Below are 16,340 nucleotides of genomic sequence, written 5' to 3' on the forward strand. Positions count from 1 at the left end.
ACTTACCCAGTTTAAGTTCCTCCATTTGGGGTTTTCTTGTTACAGCAGCACAGCCTGTGTGCTAACGAGCAGGGTGCAGTCCCCTCTTGTCCTCTGCCCCCAGCTCAGATGCTACCTCTGTGGAGCCTTCTCCATTCCCCAGGCTCAGTGGGTACCCTTTCTTCAGATCTGTGTGGTCCTCGAGTCCCCACCCTGGCGTCACACCCCAGTCGCTGGTTAAGGCCTGGAGGACACTGACAGCTCCCTCATCCCTAGTCCCTGTCATAGTGTAGACGCTGCATGGTGACACCTGTGTCAGAGTGACAAATGCATACATGGAGAAATCCCTCAGTACTGTGGCCTCCAGGAGTGCCTTCCTCATTAGCAGGATGTCTGTCCACAGAAGATTCTACAAAGCTGGTTTTCCTCTGACCCTGCTTTGTCTGTGGTCCTTCCTTGAGCCATAGTGACACTGTTTCACACCCAATGGTGACCTTGTCCCTCAAGGACACCTTGTGAGCTCAGGGACACTACAGAGCCCTTGGGTCACCACCCACCCACACTTAGATACCAGAAGAGACCTGGCTGGTGACATCTACTCTTCCCCTTAAAGGAGGGAGAGGGACAAGGAGGGACCCCATGAGAGACAAGGAGGAGGGATTTTGTGGCAGGCAGCCCCTCTATGGCCTCTCAGCCTCTGGGTTGGCAGCCCATGCTTAGTTGCAAGATAATACCCAGGGTGGGAAGAGATCCCAGTGGGGTATGACAGGTCTTGAGGTCACAGCTCAGAACTGGACTGGCTGGGTGACCTTGAACAACTCAAATTCCAGTCTCGCTCTGCCCCCTCCTGCCTGGGACACCTGAGGACCTCACTGCATAAGGCTTGTCCTCAGTCTGTCCCACACAGTCTCCCTGCCTTCTCTCCAAGGCTACTGCTCTGGGACCTCACTGTGTCACTTGGTACTGTGTGGCTTCATGGGGTCAAAGATCACCGAGAGCAGGGAAGTACCTGTCTCCCAACAGCCTGACAAATGCCCCTTAAAGCACAGTAATTCAAGGTTAACAAGGTTTAGAGTGCATTCACAAAATAACCCTCCACTCGGAATCTGTTTTCTATGTTAACATTCACGTCATGTTTTCCTTACTAGTGAGTCCCAAAATTCATTAACATATGTTTTGATTTATTAAAAACATACTGATGAAATTACATTGAATTCAGCTCTTCTGGAAGCCAGCTGGATGCAGGGGCACATAGCTTTGGCGTGAGTTCGTGGGTTCCTCTGACTGTCCTGCCTGCAGTGTGACAAATACCTGCACTATTCTCAAATAAGATGATGATGCCAAGGCTATCCTTCCTTTTAGAATAAAAAAGGATGATTATTTTAAAATGTCAATAAAACAGGCCAAGCATGTCAATATAGATTAATTTAGAATAAGTATATAAAACAGTGTTGCTAAGCACCACTAAAGCCATTTCTAGTTGGGTTTCACACTATAAAATATATTAGTAACATTAAGCTTCAAATTTCAAAGTTCATGTAAAGACTCACTAGCAAGGCACTGACATGCAAACTACCTCTTTCTCCTCTCCAAAATGGCAGAGAAAATTAACTTGTAGACCCTCTCTTGGACAGAGCCACAAGAAACTGCACCACCTCAGCCTCTGAGGACAGGGAGCAGGTGGAGAAAGAGTAAGTGATGTGTCCGAGTGAAAGAAGGGAAAATGTTGAGGGAGGAGAAGCACTGAGAGGAAGGTTCATTTGCCCACCACAGCCCTGGTGGACAGGTGTGGGTCAGGGAGGACGTGGAGATGGTGGCCATGACGGTCCTTCTGGGCCACAGGCCCGAGCCTGGGCACTTCAGAGTAAGAGCCTGGAGCTGACACGCTGGTACCACTGTGTGCCCCCTTTGTGCACGGGAAAAGAGGTGGCCTAGCCAGGACGCGTCCCTGCTGGAAGGCAGTGTAACATGCTGACTTTGGAAGCCAAGGATCTCATGCCAGTTTCCATGAAACGGTTATAATAAATCAACTACAGTGTTCGCTGAACCCTCTCTGCTGTCTCTGTGACTTTACACCTTGACACTGCTTTTCAAAAAATGTCTGCCCAAGACCCCAGGTCCGGTTGAGGAGTGGGGAAGTCAGCCAGGTGTCACTGCAGTCTGGCTCTGGCGCTAGCCCGCCAGGGGTCAGTGCAGCATGGGATCCAAGGCCAGGAGCCTGCTAGGCAAGGCTGATCCTGTGAAGCCCTCCCAGGGGGTCTCCTCCCCGTCTTCTCACTGCTCTTCTAACTCCACAGGTTCAGCCTGCAGGGTGGCAGGGCAGCCACGTCCCCACTGGAGTGCATGTCTGGGACCTGATTCCCCTACACACTCTGGGCCTCGGAGAGGGAAGGGGCAGGGGAACCTCTCCTGAAGGCCACAGTGGTTCTGCCTTGCCGTGGGTCTGTCCTGTGGTCCTATGCTTTTGTGGGAGGAAAGCACAGACAGGGGCGGTGACTGGCCCAAGATCACATAGGGTTGTACTGGCCAAACTCGCTCCCTCAGCCGAGCACTGACTGGAAGCAAATTCACCTTCATCTTTCACAGCATAAAGCACAGCACCAGCTCCTCACTTCCCACTCAAGGACAGAGGCTCCCAGGGCTCCTGGAAGACATGCAAGCAGGGAAGGACCTCAGGGACCCAGAAGCTCAAGGTGGCTCAGACGTGGAAAGATGGGGTCCTGGCACAGATTGTTTTGACAAAAGACTGTGGAGCCACAGACACCTTGGGGAGGAAGAGGTAGCTGCCTTGATTTGTCAATGACTAGACAGACAAACATGGTCAGTGTAATATTATTCAGATACAAATAGGGTTGGAGTCTTGATCCAGTAGCAATGCACATGAACCATGGAAACATCATGTCATGTGATAGAAGCCAGACACACAAGGCCACCAGTCTATGGTTCCATTTCTACAAAACGTCCAGAACAGGTAAGTTCACAGAGACAGACAGCAGAAGAGGGGTCAGGGGAGGGGAAGGACTTGCCTGGTGAGGATGAGGTCTCCTCTGGGGTAACAGAAGTGTTTTGGGGACTGGGTGGAGGGAAGGATACATGTCACTGTGTGTGCCAACTCGCACGCTGAGAAGGCTGTCTCCTCAGAGTCCATGGTGGGGGGAGAAGCAACAATCCTGACAACCCCACTGTCACCACAACTGCCACTATACTGCCACGCCTTGAGGCTCCTATCAAGGCCAGCTGGGATCAGCTGTTCCTCCTTCCTCGGGAAGAGCTGGGTGACCTGGTCCTCTCCAGATCCCACAGGTCACCTCAGGACCTGCCTTGGGCCCTGCTGTGGGGTGGCCCAGCATCAGCCAGGAGGTTGCGAGGGCTCTGGCCCTCACTTTGACTCCAAGCGGCCACCTGGCCAGGTCCCCGACAAGGGTGGGTGCACTTTGGAAATGTTGTTCACCTCGCCCTCAGGTTCCAAGGCTCTGCTCGCTCTTGAGCTGCAGGCCACACAGAGGGGTGGTGGCCCCATCTGACCCAGTACAGCAGGGCCCCGAGGCCTCTGGAGAACCCGCTCTCACCATGGGCCCTGCCTGCTGAGGTGCATAACCTTTCTGAGAAGCGCCTGTGTCCACCAGGGTGGCTGGCTGGAGCGCTGTGCTCTGGCCTGGGCAGACAGAGCAGCCCTTTTCCCCAGCCGCCAGCAGAGCTCTGGGATGGTGAGGGCCACATCTGGCTTCCTCTGTGGTTCCCACAGGCCTTTGGGAGCTTTCCACATACTCTGGGCCTCCGTTTCCCAACCTGTCCTACACCCAAGGCTGTCCTAAGGCTCCACTGAGATAAGGGGTAGACTACTGCTCGGGAACAGGACAAGGGCTCTGGGGCAGCAGGGGACTGGGGCTGACTTCCTGGATGATGCCAAGACACAGCCGCCTGCCAGGCCCGAGAAGGGACAGACTGCACCTGGCTCTCGGCCACTTACCAGAGCAGGCACCAGAGCAAAGGGGCGGGATCTGAACGGCGACCTCCATTTTCCCAGAAGAGGAGGGAGGCTGGTCGTCCTGAGTCTGTGGTCAAACTTTTACTTTCTCCATTCCTGGCTTTGGCCTTGGTCTTTCCCAGATTCTCGGTCCTCTCCCAAGCAGCTGGCCTCAAGCCCACGGCAGGAGAGCAGGGGCAAGAGACCAGCTCAGGAGGCAGAGTTGGCTCCAGCTATGGCTGTAACTGGCTGTGCAACCCAGGCTGCGCCCCTCCTCGGGGTGGGTTTACAAGGATCCCACTGGCACGACGCCTGGTGAGAGGCACTGCCCCCCCCCTCCTGCCAGAGGTGTCCCTGTCACTGTGAGCACAAACAGCTGGCACACTTCCAAAACCCAGCGGTGGGGGCTCTGGGACTTGGTCCTCCTGGTGCTGGTAAGGTCGCCTGGACCTGTGCTCACTATGTTCCTTGCTCACGCTGCGCTGGGCACTGAGGGAGGCGAGGACCCCGCTGCTCCATGCCAGGCTCCAGCCCACCTTTACCATCTCCCTAAGGCCCGGGTGAGGCCCAGCCCTTCTCCCCAGCTCCTGTGCCTGGCTCTCCCGCTGAGCCTGTGGGGAGCTCCAGCCCCTTCTCCACTTTGGGGGATGCGTGAGGGGCTCAGTCTGAGATTCCTGTGCACAGGGCCTCGTCTGTTTCAGGTGGTTTGTCTCCGGCAGTGACAGGAAGGGGATGCCAAATTAACGCTGGGTAATAAATTCTGCCAAAGCCAATAAAACCAAAGCAGAGGGATGGAGGGAGAGAAATACAGCAACTGATTAAACATTTTTGTTGGCAGACACAGACACATGGTCCATTTTCCAAGGTTTGCATGCTGGAGCCATTTGGTCCAGCCCGTGTCTGTGGGAGGGAATCCCAAGGAGCAGAGATAGGGCTGGAGAGAACAGGACCCCGGAGGGGCACAAGGCTTGGAGCAGGCACATTGCTTCGGGGGCAGCAAGCTGGTCGGGGAGCTTCCCAGAGGACAGTGTGGGAGATGCTCCTGTAGCCTGAACCCTGGACCCAGAACGGCCAATTTCATGGGCTCACAAAGCAGGGCCTGAGGAAGGGAATGTTCTAGAATGCCTGCTGCCCAGTCTGCACACCCCACACCCAGGATTCTGGGCTCCAGGCCCCAGGCCCAGCCCTCCTCTCTGTAGGGAGAGGGAAAGCCGTGCCATACATCAGTTGGATCTGGTCCACAGGAGGCCCGGGAGCCTCTAGTTAGCTTCTGTGACATGGTTTTTACCCACCAACTCCAGCAAGACCAGGGGCATCCATGTCCCCAGTCACCGGTTCAGAAACACACCCCCTTGCCCACCCCAGGGCACATCTTCAGCCTCGTCAGTCCCCTCTTCCAGCCTCAAGACACATTTTCTGCCCTCTGCTTCCTTGGCCCCAAGGGACAGGCCACTGAGTCCTCACTGCTCCCTTCCTCCAGCTCCCTGGGGTTCTGCCTCACCTCTTGTCTGCTCCTTACCAGCCACCAATCACTCTGTTCTTCAGCATCACGCTCAGTCTCCCCTTGTAGTGCCATGGCCACCCCTCACCCAGACACCACCTGCTCATCCTCTGGGGCTCCTCTCAGGGTTGCCAGCTTGGACCCAACCTCAAAGCTTCGAAGGCCCAGCTTCTCCCTGAGCACCTCCCATGGCAGCACTGCCTGCTGCGCAAGGACCAGCCGGGGCCAGCCACCTAGAAATGTGTATGGAAGCAAAGCCTGGCTTCCTGTAAGCAGTTGCCCTACTGGAGCTCACAGCCTGAGCCTTCACCTACCTCCGAGAAGAACACCGAGAGGATGACCAGACTGATCCAGTGAATGATGCTGGCAAACTGCAACGCACTGGAAACTGCAAAGAACAGCAAGGGGCGACTTTAGGGGTGAGGAACCGGATGTGTGGGTACAGGACTGTATGGCATCGAGGCAGACCTCCGGGACATGACAGCTGTGCAAGCAGCTAGACTCGTCAGACAAGGGCAGCCCTAACTGTGTCTGTGATGGCGGTGACTGGGCCAGGGATGCTGTTCATCACTCCAGCCCCAGGGGCCGCAGGCAGAGGGGAGCCCTCTGGTGAGGCCTGAGGGGCTCTATCCCCGCAGCTTAGTCACCCCAAGTGCTGCATGTGACCAGTAGGCTCCAGGCCAGCTTGCTGTGACTTTCTGTCCTGAGACCTGAGTGGCAAAGAGAGCAGTGTCTGCATGGGTTTGGAGATGGCTAGAGGGGGCCGGGGAAGGGGAGCAGGATGTGGGGTGACAGTGGCAAGGTCTGAGGCTGAACTCCACTGCGCCTCTCACCTTCCAGGCCTCATAGCAGAAGTGGGGGGGCTGTCGGCCCTGACGGTGCTCACCTCACCTCGTGCCAGCTGTGGCGAGAGCTGGGTCTCTCCAAGGCCCTTCTGACTACAGGAACCCTAGCGGGGCAGAGCTTATCGGCAAGGGAGGCCAAAGCAGGGTGATGGGGCCATGTCAAAGGCTGGGTGAGCTCTGAGGTGGAGAGGGCCGGAGGGGTGTTCCGGGAGGGGTGCTCCCCAGAGCGCAGAGATCCCAGGGCAGGGACAGGGACGCTGCTGTGAAAGGCCTTGCGCTGCCTCCCTAGCGAGCCTGCTTGATGCCCAGGGCCATCCAGAGGAAGAACCAGCAGCTTTTCTCTGCATCCTGGAACATGCAGCCCTGCGGGCGGGTGAAACCCAGGGCTTCGAGCACACGTGAGGGGAAGAGGCTGCAATACCAGGGTCCAGGTGGGGGACGCTGGGGTCCCCGGGCCTTGGGCCAAGCTGACCCTGAGAAAAGGAGCCCTGGAGATGCCGTGGATCCCTCCTGCCCTGAGCTCCATGGATACCAGAGGGAACCAAGGGGCAGAGGCCTGGGTGACTCTGCAAAGACCTCCAGATGATTCTGAAAACATAAAATCTCTCCTCATTATTTCTCAAATGAATTCCTGTGCCTTTTTTTACGGTTTGCTTTAGAAGAGCAATAAATCTCTGATGGTGCATTTTATGGAATTTAAGATGCCTTTTATGAGCTGCTGTTGGATCTCCCACCCAAATCAATCTCCTGGATACTTAATTTTAAGCAAAATTCCAGTTGTCGGCTCGGTTCTCAGTTCTACTCAATGCCTGTCACAACCTGAGCGGCCGAGGGCCCCGACGACAATCCACTGCAGGGGAAGAAAGGGCCCGTTATGGTCAGACCTCGTAAAAAGCAGACAGTAAGGATGAGTGGGAGGGAAAGTCTACAACATGGTTTAATTGAAGACAGGTTGAGTGTAAAACCAGTACCGGTCACTTTATGCTGGAAGATATTTTAATTGGAACCAAAGGGCCCCCAGCCACATAAAACCCAACTAGGCTGATCAGACAAAAGCAATTCTGTGCTTGCTGTCACCCTCTCCTGGAGAACCAGGAGATGATGTGTCTTGGGGGTGGGGGGAAACCCTGACAGGCCCTGAGCATGGAGGACCCGTGGAGGAATTGGGAGGCTAGAGAATACAAGCCCATGGTGACCACAGGGGTTTGGGGGTCGCAGAATCTGTAGTTCTGGATTTTGACAATGGCAGGAAAAGAAATCTCTCTGGAGCCAATCATTTCACCTTTCTAAAATCTGGACTTGGGGCTGGGGATTTAGCTTAGTGGTTCTGCTGCCTGCCTCGAAAGCCCAAGGTCCTGAGTTCGATCCCCAGTACCACACACACACACACACACACACACACACACACACAAATCTGGACTTGAATGGTCCACCTTCTAATCAGGGAGCCAAGGAAACAGAACCATTCGCCCCTCCAAAGCCAATGGTCAACATCCTTGGCCGCCAGTCCCCATGCCATCAAACAAGTCTGCAAGGGAGGTGGTAGGAGGGGCCTTCTGGTCTTACAGCCATGCTTCCGGGACAACTGGGACAGGAAAGGCAGTTGACAAGCTTCCCGCTGCTGTGCGCATCTGGCTCCCATAAACATGGAGCTGGGATGAACCCCAAGATGACCTGCAATGGGGGGAGAACTGGCCAAGCAGGTACATGGCCTGGTGGCTGGAAGATCCTCTTCAAGGGCACGTCTCTAGCTCTAATCTCAACTTGCTCTGTCTATAAAATGGGATGGTACAGTCTTGCCCATCATGCAGGGCAGCTGGTGGGCCAATTGTGTTGAAAAGCAAAATTATCACAATGTATGTAAATAACACTGCCAACTCACAGCTGGGGAAAGATACAAGGACTCTTAGCATCACTGTGGCTGCTGTCATTATTTGTTACGACAGGGTCATGTGCTTCCATACATGGAAACTCTCTTTAAGCCACTAAAAATTCCAACCTGGAAAATTCTAAATAGGAACTATTAAAAAATGCACACAGGGGTCCCCAACATATTTTTTATCTCATCAGTTTCTGCTCATGGGAGGCAGGGGAGGGGACTGAAGAGGCCAGATTGGGCAGAGAGGGCACACGGATTCTGGGTGACAGAGGAGCTGCCAGACACATCCCTCCCCAGCGGCCATCCCCATGAACCAGGGGGTCAGCGGCTCGGTGGTGGCATCAGGCAGGGGGCACCTCGCAGCCTGCCTGTTGGGGACCCCTGATGGTTGCAGATAGATGCACAGTGAATATTGACATCATATGTATTCACATAGGTATCTCTCTTGCTACTCACACTGGAGAAGCTTTATATCTATTAGAAGTTCCAGAGTCAGGAGAATCACCACCAATATTACACAGGCTACCAGGAAACTGTTGAGACTTGCACTGAGCAAAAATACCTGCCACATGGCTGCTCTCTTCCCACAGCATGGCTTCAGCCAGTTAGACCTGCAGGGACAAAAGCAGGAGAGGAGGGCTGAGGGTGGAGGGTGATGGGGCAGATCTCATGCAGCCCTGCCTGACGCCCGCCAGCCCCCCTCCTCCCAGTTCCACAGGACTCTTGGCTTCATGACGAGGCACAGTTGTATGCAGAAGACCATGGAGTAGAATCAGGTGCATCCTGGTAAGGGGACTTGTTTTCTGAGACTCTTTTGGGAGAGCCTGAACTCGGTGACCTTGCACACTCACAAGCAGAGATAAGGTAGGTCCTGGAGATAGCTCTCCTGAGCAGGGTTGGAAGTGGGAAGGGAAGCTCGGGGATGGGTGGGTCCCTTGGGCATCTGGTACCCCCCCCCAGGGATGCAAGGGGGACCTTTGAGGGGGCAAGGCAGAGAGGGGTGGACGTGCAGAGGTCACCTTGTTGACATGGCAGTTCAGGTGTGAGCTAGACTACCTGCCTCCCTTTATGAGGAAGGATGGGGCATCCTGGAGGGGCTGAGACAGTGGCAGCCAGGAAGCACTTACTTCTGGCTCTGCCTTCAGCCACCCTGGGGCCATGTATAAAGGCTGAAATCACTCTGGGATGCTGCCTCTCCATGGTAAAGTGGGGCTGGTGCTCCGAACGCACAGGGTTATGAAGAAGTGGATGAGAGAACATATCTGACCTGTTGAGCAGTGTGGCTGAAATGGCTTGATGACGGTGATGATGACAGTGATGGTGAAGATGGCGATGGAGTATCTGAGGGGCCCCACACTTGGCCATTACTTGGCCATCAGAGGGAGCCAGTCTGAGGCAGCCTGCTGCTATGGGGGCAGCGCCCGCCTCCTGGAGTGCCTCAGGGTGTCACTGGCCTGGGAGGGCAGCTCCCTTCTCCCCAAGGAAGGCCGTGAATGTTCCAGGCTGAGGTTTCTTCCCAGCAATCCATCCTGGGGGAAGGCGTCGGACAGAACTCATAGCTCAAGAACCTGGCAGGAAACTGGGCTCGCTCAAATCTTTTTCTAATACCCACAGGGAAGGCAGGCCCTGTTGGCTCTGTGGGAACATAAAGACTGGGGTTTAGTCCCCAGACTCGGGAACCTGGTCCCAGAAAGAGAGGCAGGGGGATTTTGATGGGTGATGGAGGAAGAAGAGGAGGCTTTGGACGAGGGCAGTTGAGAGGAGCCCCCACATGGGCCAAGAGAGGGATGAGGACCCTGGCTGGGTCAGAAGAGAGGGCTTCTCATCAAGGGACCAGAGGACATCGGGAGAAGCCGCCCTCCTTGATCCTGACAGATGGCTTTCGAAGAGCACAAGGAACCACTTCGTACTTCCCTCCAGGCTCCCATGGGTCAACCCATGAGCAAAAGGCCACTGGGTTAACCACAAGCTGCCACCATAGGAGCTGATTCGCCATATAAATAACAGGACATCCAGTTAAGTTCAAATTCCCGATAAATTAATATAACTATGTCCCAAACACTGCATAGGATACACAACCCGTTTATCTGGAATTCCAGTTTAACTGGGCATCTTGTTCTCTTATTTGCTAAATCTGATGCCCTAACTCTGAGCTGAGGGTCTTAGAGAGGCCTCATGAGGACAGTGAATTTGGTCAGAAAGATGGAACCATGGGACCTGTGCGAGGAGCCAGGGTGAGCGAAGGAAAGCCCATGAGAGACTGCCTGCAGCAGGGGGCAGTGGCAGCAGGAGGATGGAGAGGCCTTGCCACCCTCTCAGGGGCATGGCCTGTGCCCGACTGCTTGAGGCCCCAGAGGCCCGAGGCTGCTGCCCACTGGGCAACCGCTACAGAGGGCTTCTGTGAGTCAAAGACTTGAATGTTAAGATCTTTGAGACCATGGTCACTCAGCCGCCTCTTCCCTCTGGATCATCTCCTGTCTCACTGACTTCTCCCACCCTTTCGCCTTCCCTTCCTCCAGCCTCTTTTCTTCTTTCACACCTCTCACCTAAGTCCCGCCCAGCCCCAGCTGCCTCAGGCTTCTGGAAGTTTGGTGAATTCCTCCCCTGGTCTCTCTCTCCAGGGCTCTCAGCCACCCAGCTCTAATCCCACATCCTCCCAGAAGCCCCCTCCAGTGTCTACAACCCCTGTGATGGTGCCATTTTGTTGTCATTTGAAATTGGAGTCCAGCAGCTTCTGGTGGCTATGAGCAGAGAGGCTCAGTCTTACCAGCTATCTTCCCGGATGGGGTCCTGTTTGCATCAGAGAGCGAAGGCCTTGCCCTAGGTCCATAGGGGCAGCCAGGTGCCTGTTTGCCTCTAAACCTTGTGCCCCCAAGACACTGCTCATTCTCCCCCAAGAGCAGAGCCGGGAGGAAAGGGAAGGACACAGAGCATCATTCAGCAGCCATATTTCTGCCTGTTCCTTCCTACAGACAGGAGACTTGTGGCTTGGCCTGCTGCCTCACGAGGGAAAGCTCAGTCCACACTGCTGCTTGAATGTTAGCATGTTAACTTTTGACAGAATCATCAATCAATCAATCAATAATCAACCATCTATTTCTGGTGACAAGTTCTCATCATGTTGCCCAGGCTTGTCTTGGGCTCAAGTGATCCTCCTGCCTCAGCCTCCCAAGTAGCTAGAGCTACTGACGTGCACCACAATGTCCAGGTTTTCCTTTTCTTTTGAAAGAGACACAGGCAGGTGTGGGGAGTCACCTGTGATTTGAAGTCAGTCACTGGCTGGCCACACCCTGATACCCAAGCCAGGGAGAGGACCAGGCAAGTGTCAGGTTTTAGAAATGAGTCAGAGGCAGATCTAGAAGTCACACGAATGCTGGAAGCTCACTGTGGTAAGCAGGCACTGTGGTTAAGAAGCAACAAGAACAGGCAGTCCTTGTGCCTTTGGGCAGTTTGCATTTCATGGGGAAGATGGTCACACCGTGAATATAGCCAAGTGCTGTGTGCTACAGGGTGACAGCCCACAGGGATAAACCAAAGAAGGTAGAGAGGTGAAGATGTAAAGGGTGAGCTGACATTTTAAATAAGGCAGTGAGGGTCGGCCTTGCTAAGCAAGTGATCTTTGAGAAAGCTGAGGGGTGGGCTGTGCAGGAATCTGTGGGCGGGCAATCCAGCCAGGGCTGAACCAACCCTAAGAGATGATGGTGAAATTCTACTCTGCCCTGTGGGACAGGGGACGGGAGCTGGGCTGGGTGGGTGCAACCACCAACCACTTAACACCAGGGCAGCAGCTGAGGGTTTTGCCATTGTCCTTGGCAGAACCAATGTAGCACCCAGAGATTCCCCCAGGCAGCTGGAGAATTGGGCCTTGTGGCTCTGGCCCTGTTAGTTTACATCTGTGCCAGTTTGGGTGTGCCCTCCTGCACCCACCTGGCCTCTGGCTACTAGCCCTAGCTGTGCCAGTGGAAGTGAGCTCACAAAGCCCCAGCTGTACAACTTCAAGGGGTGCTCCCTGCATCACAATCCTGGTGCATCCTTCTTCCAGGGACCCCAGGGCAATGTGCATGGCTATGGATCCCATGAAGACATGGGAGATATCAGGCCAGGAGCCAAGGGTGTCAGGGGTGCCACAGCTGTGGAATGGCTGCCTTGGGCAGGGGTGGGATCAGCACCCAGGTTGGCAGCTCTCACTCAGGTTGTGACTAGAGCCACCAAGACAGCCTTAAAAATTCCAACACCCAGGCCTACGTCAGACCCCTTGGCAGGACCCAGGCCTGTGCTCTGAAACCCCCTCAGGTGATTCCTGTGTGTGGTCAGGATGCAGAGCTATTGTCCCCAGCCTTGGTGTCCCAAGGGCCCCAAGGACCCTGAGGACCAGGGGCAAAGCCTCGCCCAGGGCTGTGGGAACTGCTAAAGCTCACCCTTCCCCACCCCTAAATGAGAGGCTGCCCTTCACTAAGACCCCAGGTGATGGGAAAGAGCCAGCGCTTCAGGTGGCACAGGAGGCCAACAGGTAGCTCAGCAGGCAAGCAGGGTGCAGGCAAGGGGACCAGAAGCAGGAGAGACGAGATGTGGGGTCCCAGGGCTGCCCCAGCCTAGGGTGGTGCAGGGCTGTGTGCATCTGCATGTGCCTGCGGTGGGCTGGGAGGGGACCCAGAGGCCCAGGGCTCTCAGCTTCTCCAGGATCAGCAGAAACAAGGCGGGGCTGCTCTACTGCTGCAGGGACACAGACCCAGGGCTCCAGGACGGTGCCCTAGAGGGTGGACAGGGACATGGGCGGTGGGGCTGAGGCTGCAGGTTTTCTGGCTGACCCAGTGTTTGGAAATCCCAAGCTGCAATTAAGATTCCCTCTAAAATTCAAATGACTCAGGCATTCTTAGGAGATGGCATCTTAGCAGCAAAATAGAATGTGTCCAGTTTCCAAAAATCTCTTCATGGTTAACTAATACCTCTGCCTTCATGGGCCCCAGGGGAGCCAGCATGGGCTGCTTCTTCAGAGAAGATGCTTTCCTGCTCAACAGGGCCATCGGCTGTCATGGCCTGGCTGGCTCTCGAGTGGTGTTGTGCTATGGTGGCCACCAGAGGGCAGGTGTCTCCGTGTTTCTAAGCACGAGGAGACAGGTCTGGGGCTGCCTGAGTCGCCAAGGTCCACAAATACCAACAGCCAGATGGTGCCACACAGCAGATGGGCGAGTGGTTCCACCAAGCAGTTCTGAGACCTCAGGGACATCCGGGTGGAAGGGAGGGGCAGGCACCTTTGCTGCTCCAGCTGTCTACTCTTGGTTGTGCAAATGAAAGTTTAGGAGCACGCATTCTGGAACATGAAAACAGAGTTTGGTAGTAGATTCCCTGTGCTCCTTCATGGAGCTAAGGCCCTAGGAGTGGCCTGGGAGGAGGAAGCCCAGGTTCCTGCTCTGGCTGGCAGTGTTCCGCAGCCTGGCACAGGAAGAGCCCCATACTGAGAAAGGGGACAGCACATGGCAGGTGGCCAGCACAGTGCCTGCTCCTGTGCCTGGCCTGTCCCTCTCCAGTATCCAGCCATGGACGGAAGAACTGAGCTGGGGACAAGGGTGGCCATGCTGACTGCCAGCATGGACCTGGGTCCTTGGGGATGCTGGGGACCTCTCAGTTTCCTTGAAGGAGTCTGCAGGCCAAGGGGAGTCACGGTGTCCCCAGAGGAGGCGCAGATCACAGAAAGCCTGGAGAAGGCTGGGAGACCCTGTCAGCCCCAAACTGGGATTGTCACCCTCCAATCTCCTAAGAAAGGAACGCAGGGAAGTGCAAGGAGCCTAAAGGTCCTGTGGCAGCCACAGATGGGATGAAGCAGAGCTCTGGCCCACCTGTGCCATGTGACCTGGGGAGACTCAGCAGCTTTCAGGGGGCAGAGCTCCTGACATCTCTGAAAACATCAGCCTCTACCCAAAAATGCAGAAAATCAAACAGGTGCATGGGCTGGGGAGCTTCTGGTCATGTTTTTTCTTTCTTTTTGTAGGAGTGGGGATTGAACACAAGGGTCCTCCCACCGAGCTATATTCTCACCCTTTTCTATTTATTTTTTAAAATTTTGAGGCAGGATCTCACTTAAGTCACTAAGAGAGTGCTCAGGCTGGGGTTACACTTTTGATTCTCCTGCCTCAGCCTGCCAGAGGGCTGGGATCACAGGTGTGCGCTACCTTGCCGAGCCTAGCACACACTGGGCCCACTTTACTTCTCTTAACTGTATTTATTTCCCATGATTAAAAAACTGTCAAGAGAAAGCCATGCAGCTGACTCAAAGTCTAACTTCTCTCACTGACTTGGCCTTTATTTTTTTTATATGTTCAGTACTGGGGCTTGAACACAGGACTTCATCCATGAAAGACAAATGTTCTACTGCTAAGCTACATCCTCAGTTCTTTTAAATTTTTTTTTTTTGTGATACCGGGGATCGAACTCCAGGACCTTGTGCTTGTGAGGCAGGTGGCGGAATCACTGAGCTAAATCCCTGGCCAGTCCTTTTTAATTTTTATTTTGTAACCAGTCTCCCTAAGTAGACCAGACTGGCCTTAAACTTGCAATTCTCCACCCTCAGTCTTCTAAGTACCTGAGATTACAGGTACAAGCTACCACACCCAACTTGGGCTTCAATTTTATTAATTTAACAGATGTTTACATGACACATACTAGATACCAGGAGCTGTTCTGTGTACTCACAAATATTAACTCAGTAGTTACTAAAAAGAAATGTCCTAGATGAGCATGGTGGCACATACCTATAATCCCAGCACTCTAGGAGGCTGAGGCAGGAGGGTCCAAAGTTTGTACCCAGCTTGGGCAATTAGTGACTTAATGAGACTCTGTCTTAAAATAAAAAATAAAAAAGGACTGGGGATATTGCTGAGTGCAAAGGGCCTGGGTTCAATACCCCCAGTATCACAAAACAAAACAAAAACGAGAAAGAAGAAAGGCAAGTCCTTCTGCTCTTTCCTCTGGGACAAGATGCAGAAAGGCAGATTTTCCCATCTCTTTGGCTCTGGTGGCAAATGAGTGACTATACAACAGTCCCACAGTGACCGAATGCTGAGAGCCCTCTTTGAGCATTAGTTTCCTAATCACCAAAAGGGGGATCCTGGCCTCTGCAGGGTGTTGGCAAGGCCTGAAATATTGAAACTAGCACATGGGGAACACAGCACACTGCTTCCCATAGGACATCTACGGGAGTGATGATTTGGATACACGAACGTTAGAAAGGGGATTAAAGGTCCAACTGTGGGAGGCTTCACGTTTCTCCCACTCCATACCCAGTCGGTGTGGCTCACTAAAGCCAAGCACTGTGCCCAGGATACATAGGGTGGAGAGTGCCTTGTCCTTGCAGAGCCTGCAGCCTGGTAAGTGAACTCTGCAAAGAGCTCCCAGGTCTGTGCCACTTGAAAAGCAGGACAAACAAAGGAGGAGAGGGAATGAGCTCTTAAGTGTGACCCCTCCAGGGAGCTGCATGATCCAGCCAGGGAGATCTCTATGAATGTCTGGGGCTGGTGTGGGCCTTTCTCACTCCCCAGGGAGAAGCAAAACAGCTTCCCCTTCCCTGCTTTCCAGTTCCAGGAGGCGAGCTGCAGCATTGCATGAAGACCTCAAAACATGCAAGCATTCTTTGTGAGATGATGGGTGACCCTCCTGCCCACCTGGGGAAGCAAATTAAACGTGAATCCCAGGCAGGCAGCTTCAGTTCTGTGGTCGAGGTAAAGCTCAGCCTCGCTGCCTGCAGCAGGGTCCCCACAATCTGACATTTGCTTAACCCAGAATCACAAGTTTCTTGCATCCTGGGAAATGTCAAGTCTGAGAGAGACAGCAGGATGTGGGGGCAAGCGCACTGCAGGAGCTGCCACTCTGCCTGGGAAGCGACAGAGTCTCATAGGGAGGCAACAGCCAACATACACCATGGCCTGGCTGTCCTTACGGGGAACCGAGGGCACCCTCCATTGCCTACTGAAGGCCTGCACAGAAATAGGATGTGGTCAGGCAGGGGCCTCCAAGTGCGCAGCAAGCATTCCAAGCATGACTCGCGGCAGGAGGTGGGAGCTGTTGACTGAGAGCCCCAAGGGCCCCTATCCTGAGACAGCTTGTTCTGGGAGCTGGTCATAGCCTGGAGATCTGCTTTGTGCTGTGCCATGGGAGCTGGGCTTCCTAACCTGG

At 54.3% G+C, this 16,340-nt stretch overlaps 1 protein-coding gene across 7 annotated transcripts in view; it reads right to left on the reverse strand.

Annotated features, from left to right (window-relative positions):
• Positions 1–16,340, reverse strand: part of Tmem266 (transmembrane protein 266) — a 113,043-nt gene that overhangs the window by 25,399 nt on the left and 71,304 nt on the right. For 5 of the 7 annotated variants that reach the window (XM_004872089.3, XM_004872086.4, XM_004872087.4 and 2 more), the window contains exons 4-5: positions 8,628–8,782; positions 5,762–5,835 (exon numbers count right to left, since the gene is read on the reverse strand). In XM_004872089.3, the coding sequence (XP_004872146.2) occupies positions 5,762–5,835; positions 8,628–8,782 (229 nt within the window). Of the gene's footprint in view, positions 1–5,761; positions 5,836–8,627; positions 8,783–9,438; positions 9,807–16,340 lie in introns of all 7 variants that reach the window. The other 2 variants (XM_021250086.2, XM_021250087.2) reach the window with 2 other exon arrangements.

Source organism: Heterocephalus glaber, unplaced genomic scaffold (assembly GCF_053883595.1).
Source record: "Heterocephalus glaber isolate CG9 unplaced genomic scaffold, H.glaber_assembly_v1.0 deba00001140, whole genome shotgun sequence".
NCBI classification, from domain to species: domain Eukaryota; kingdom Metazoa; phylum Chordata; class Mammalia; order Rodentia; family Bathyergidae; genus Heterocephalus; species Heterocephalus glaber.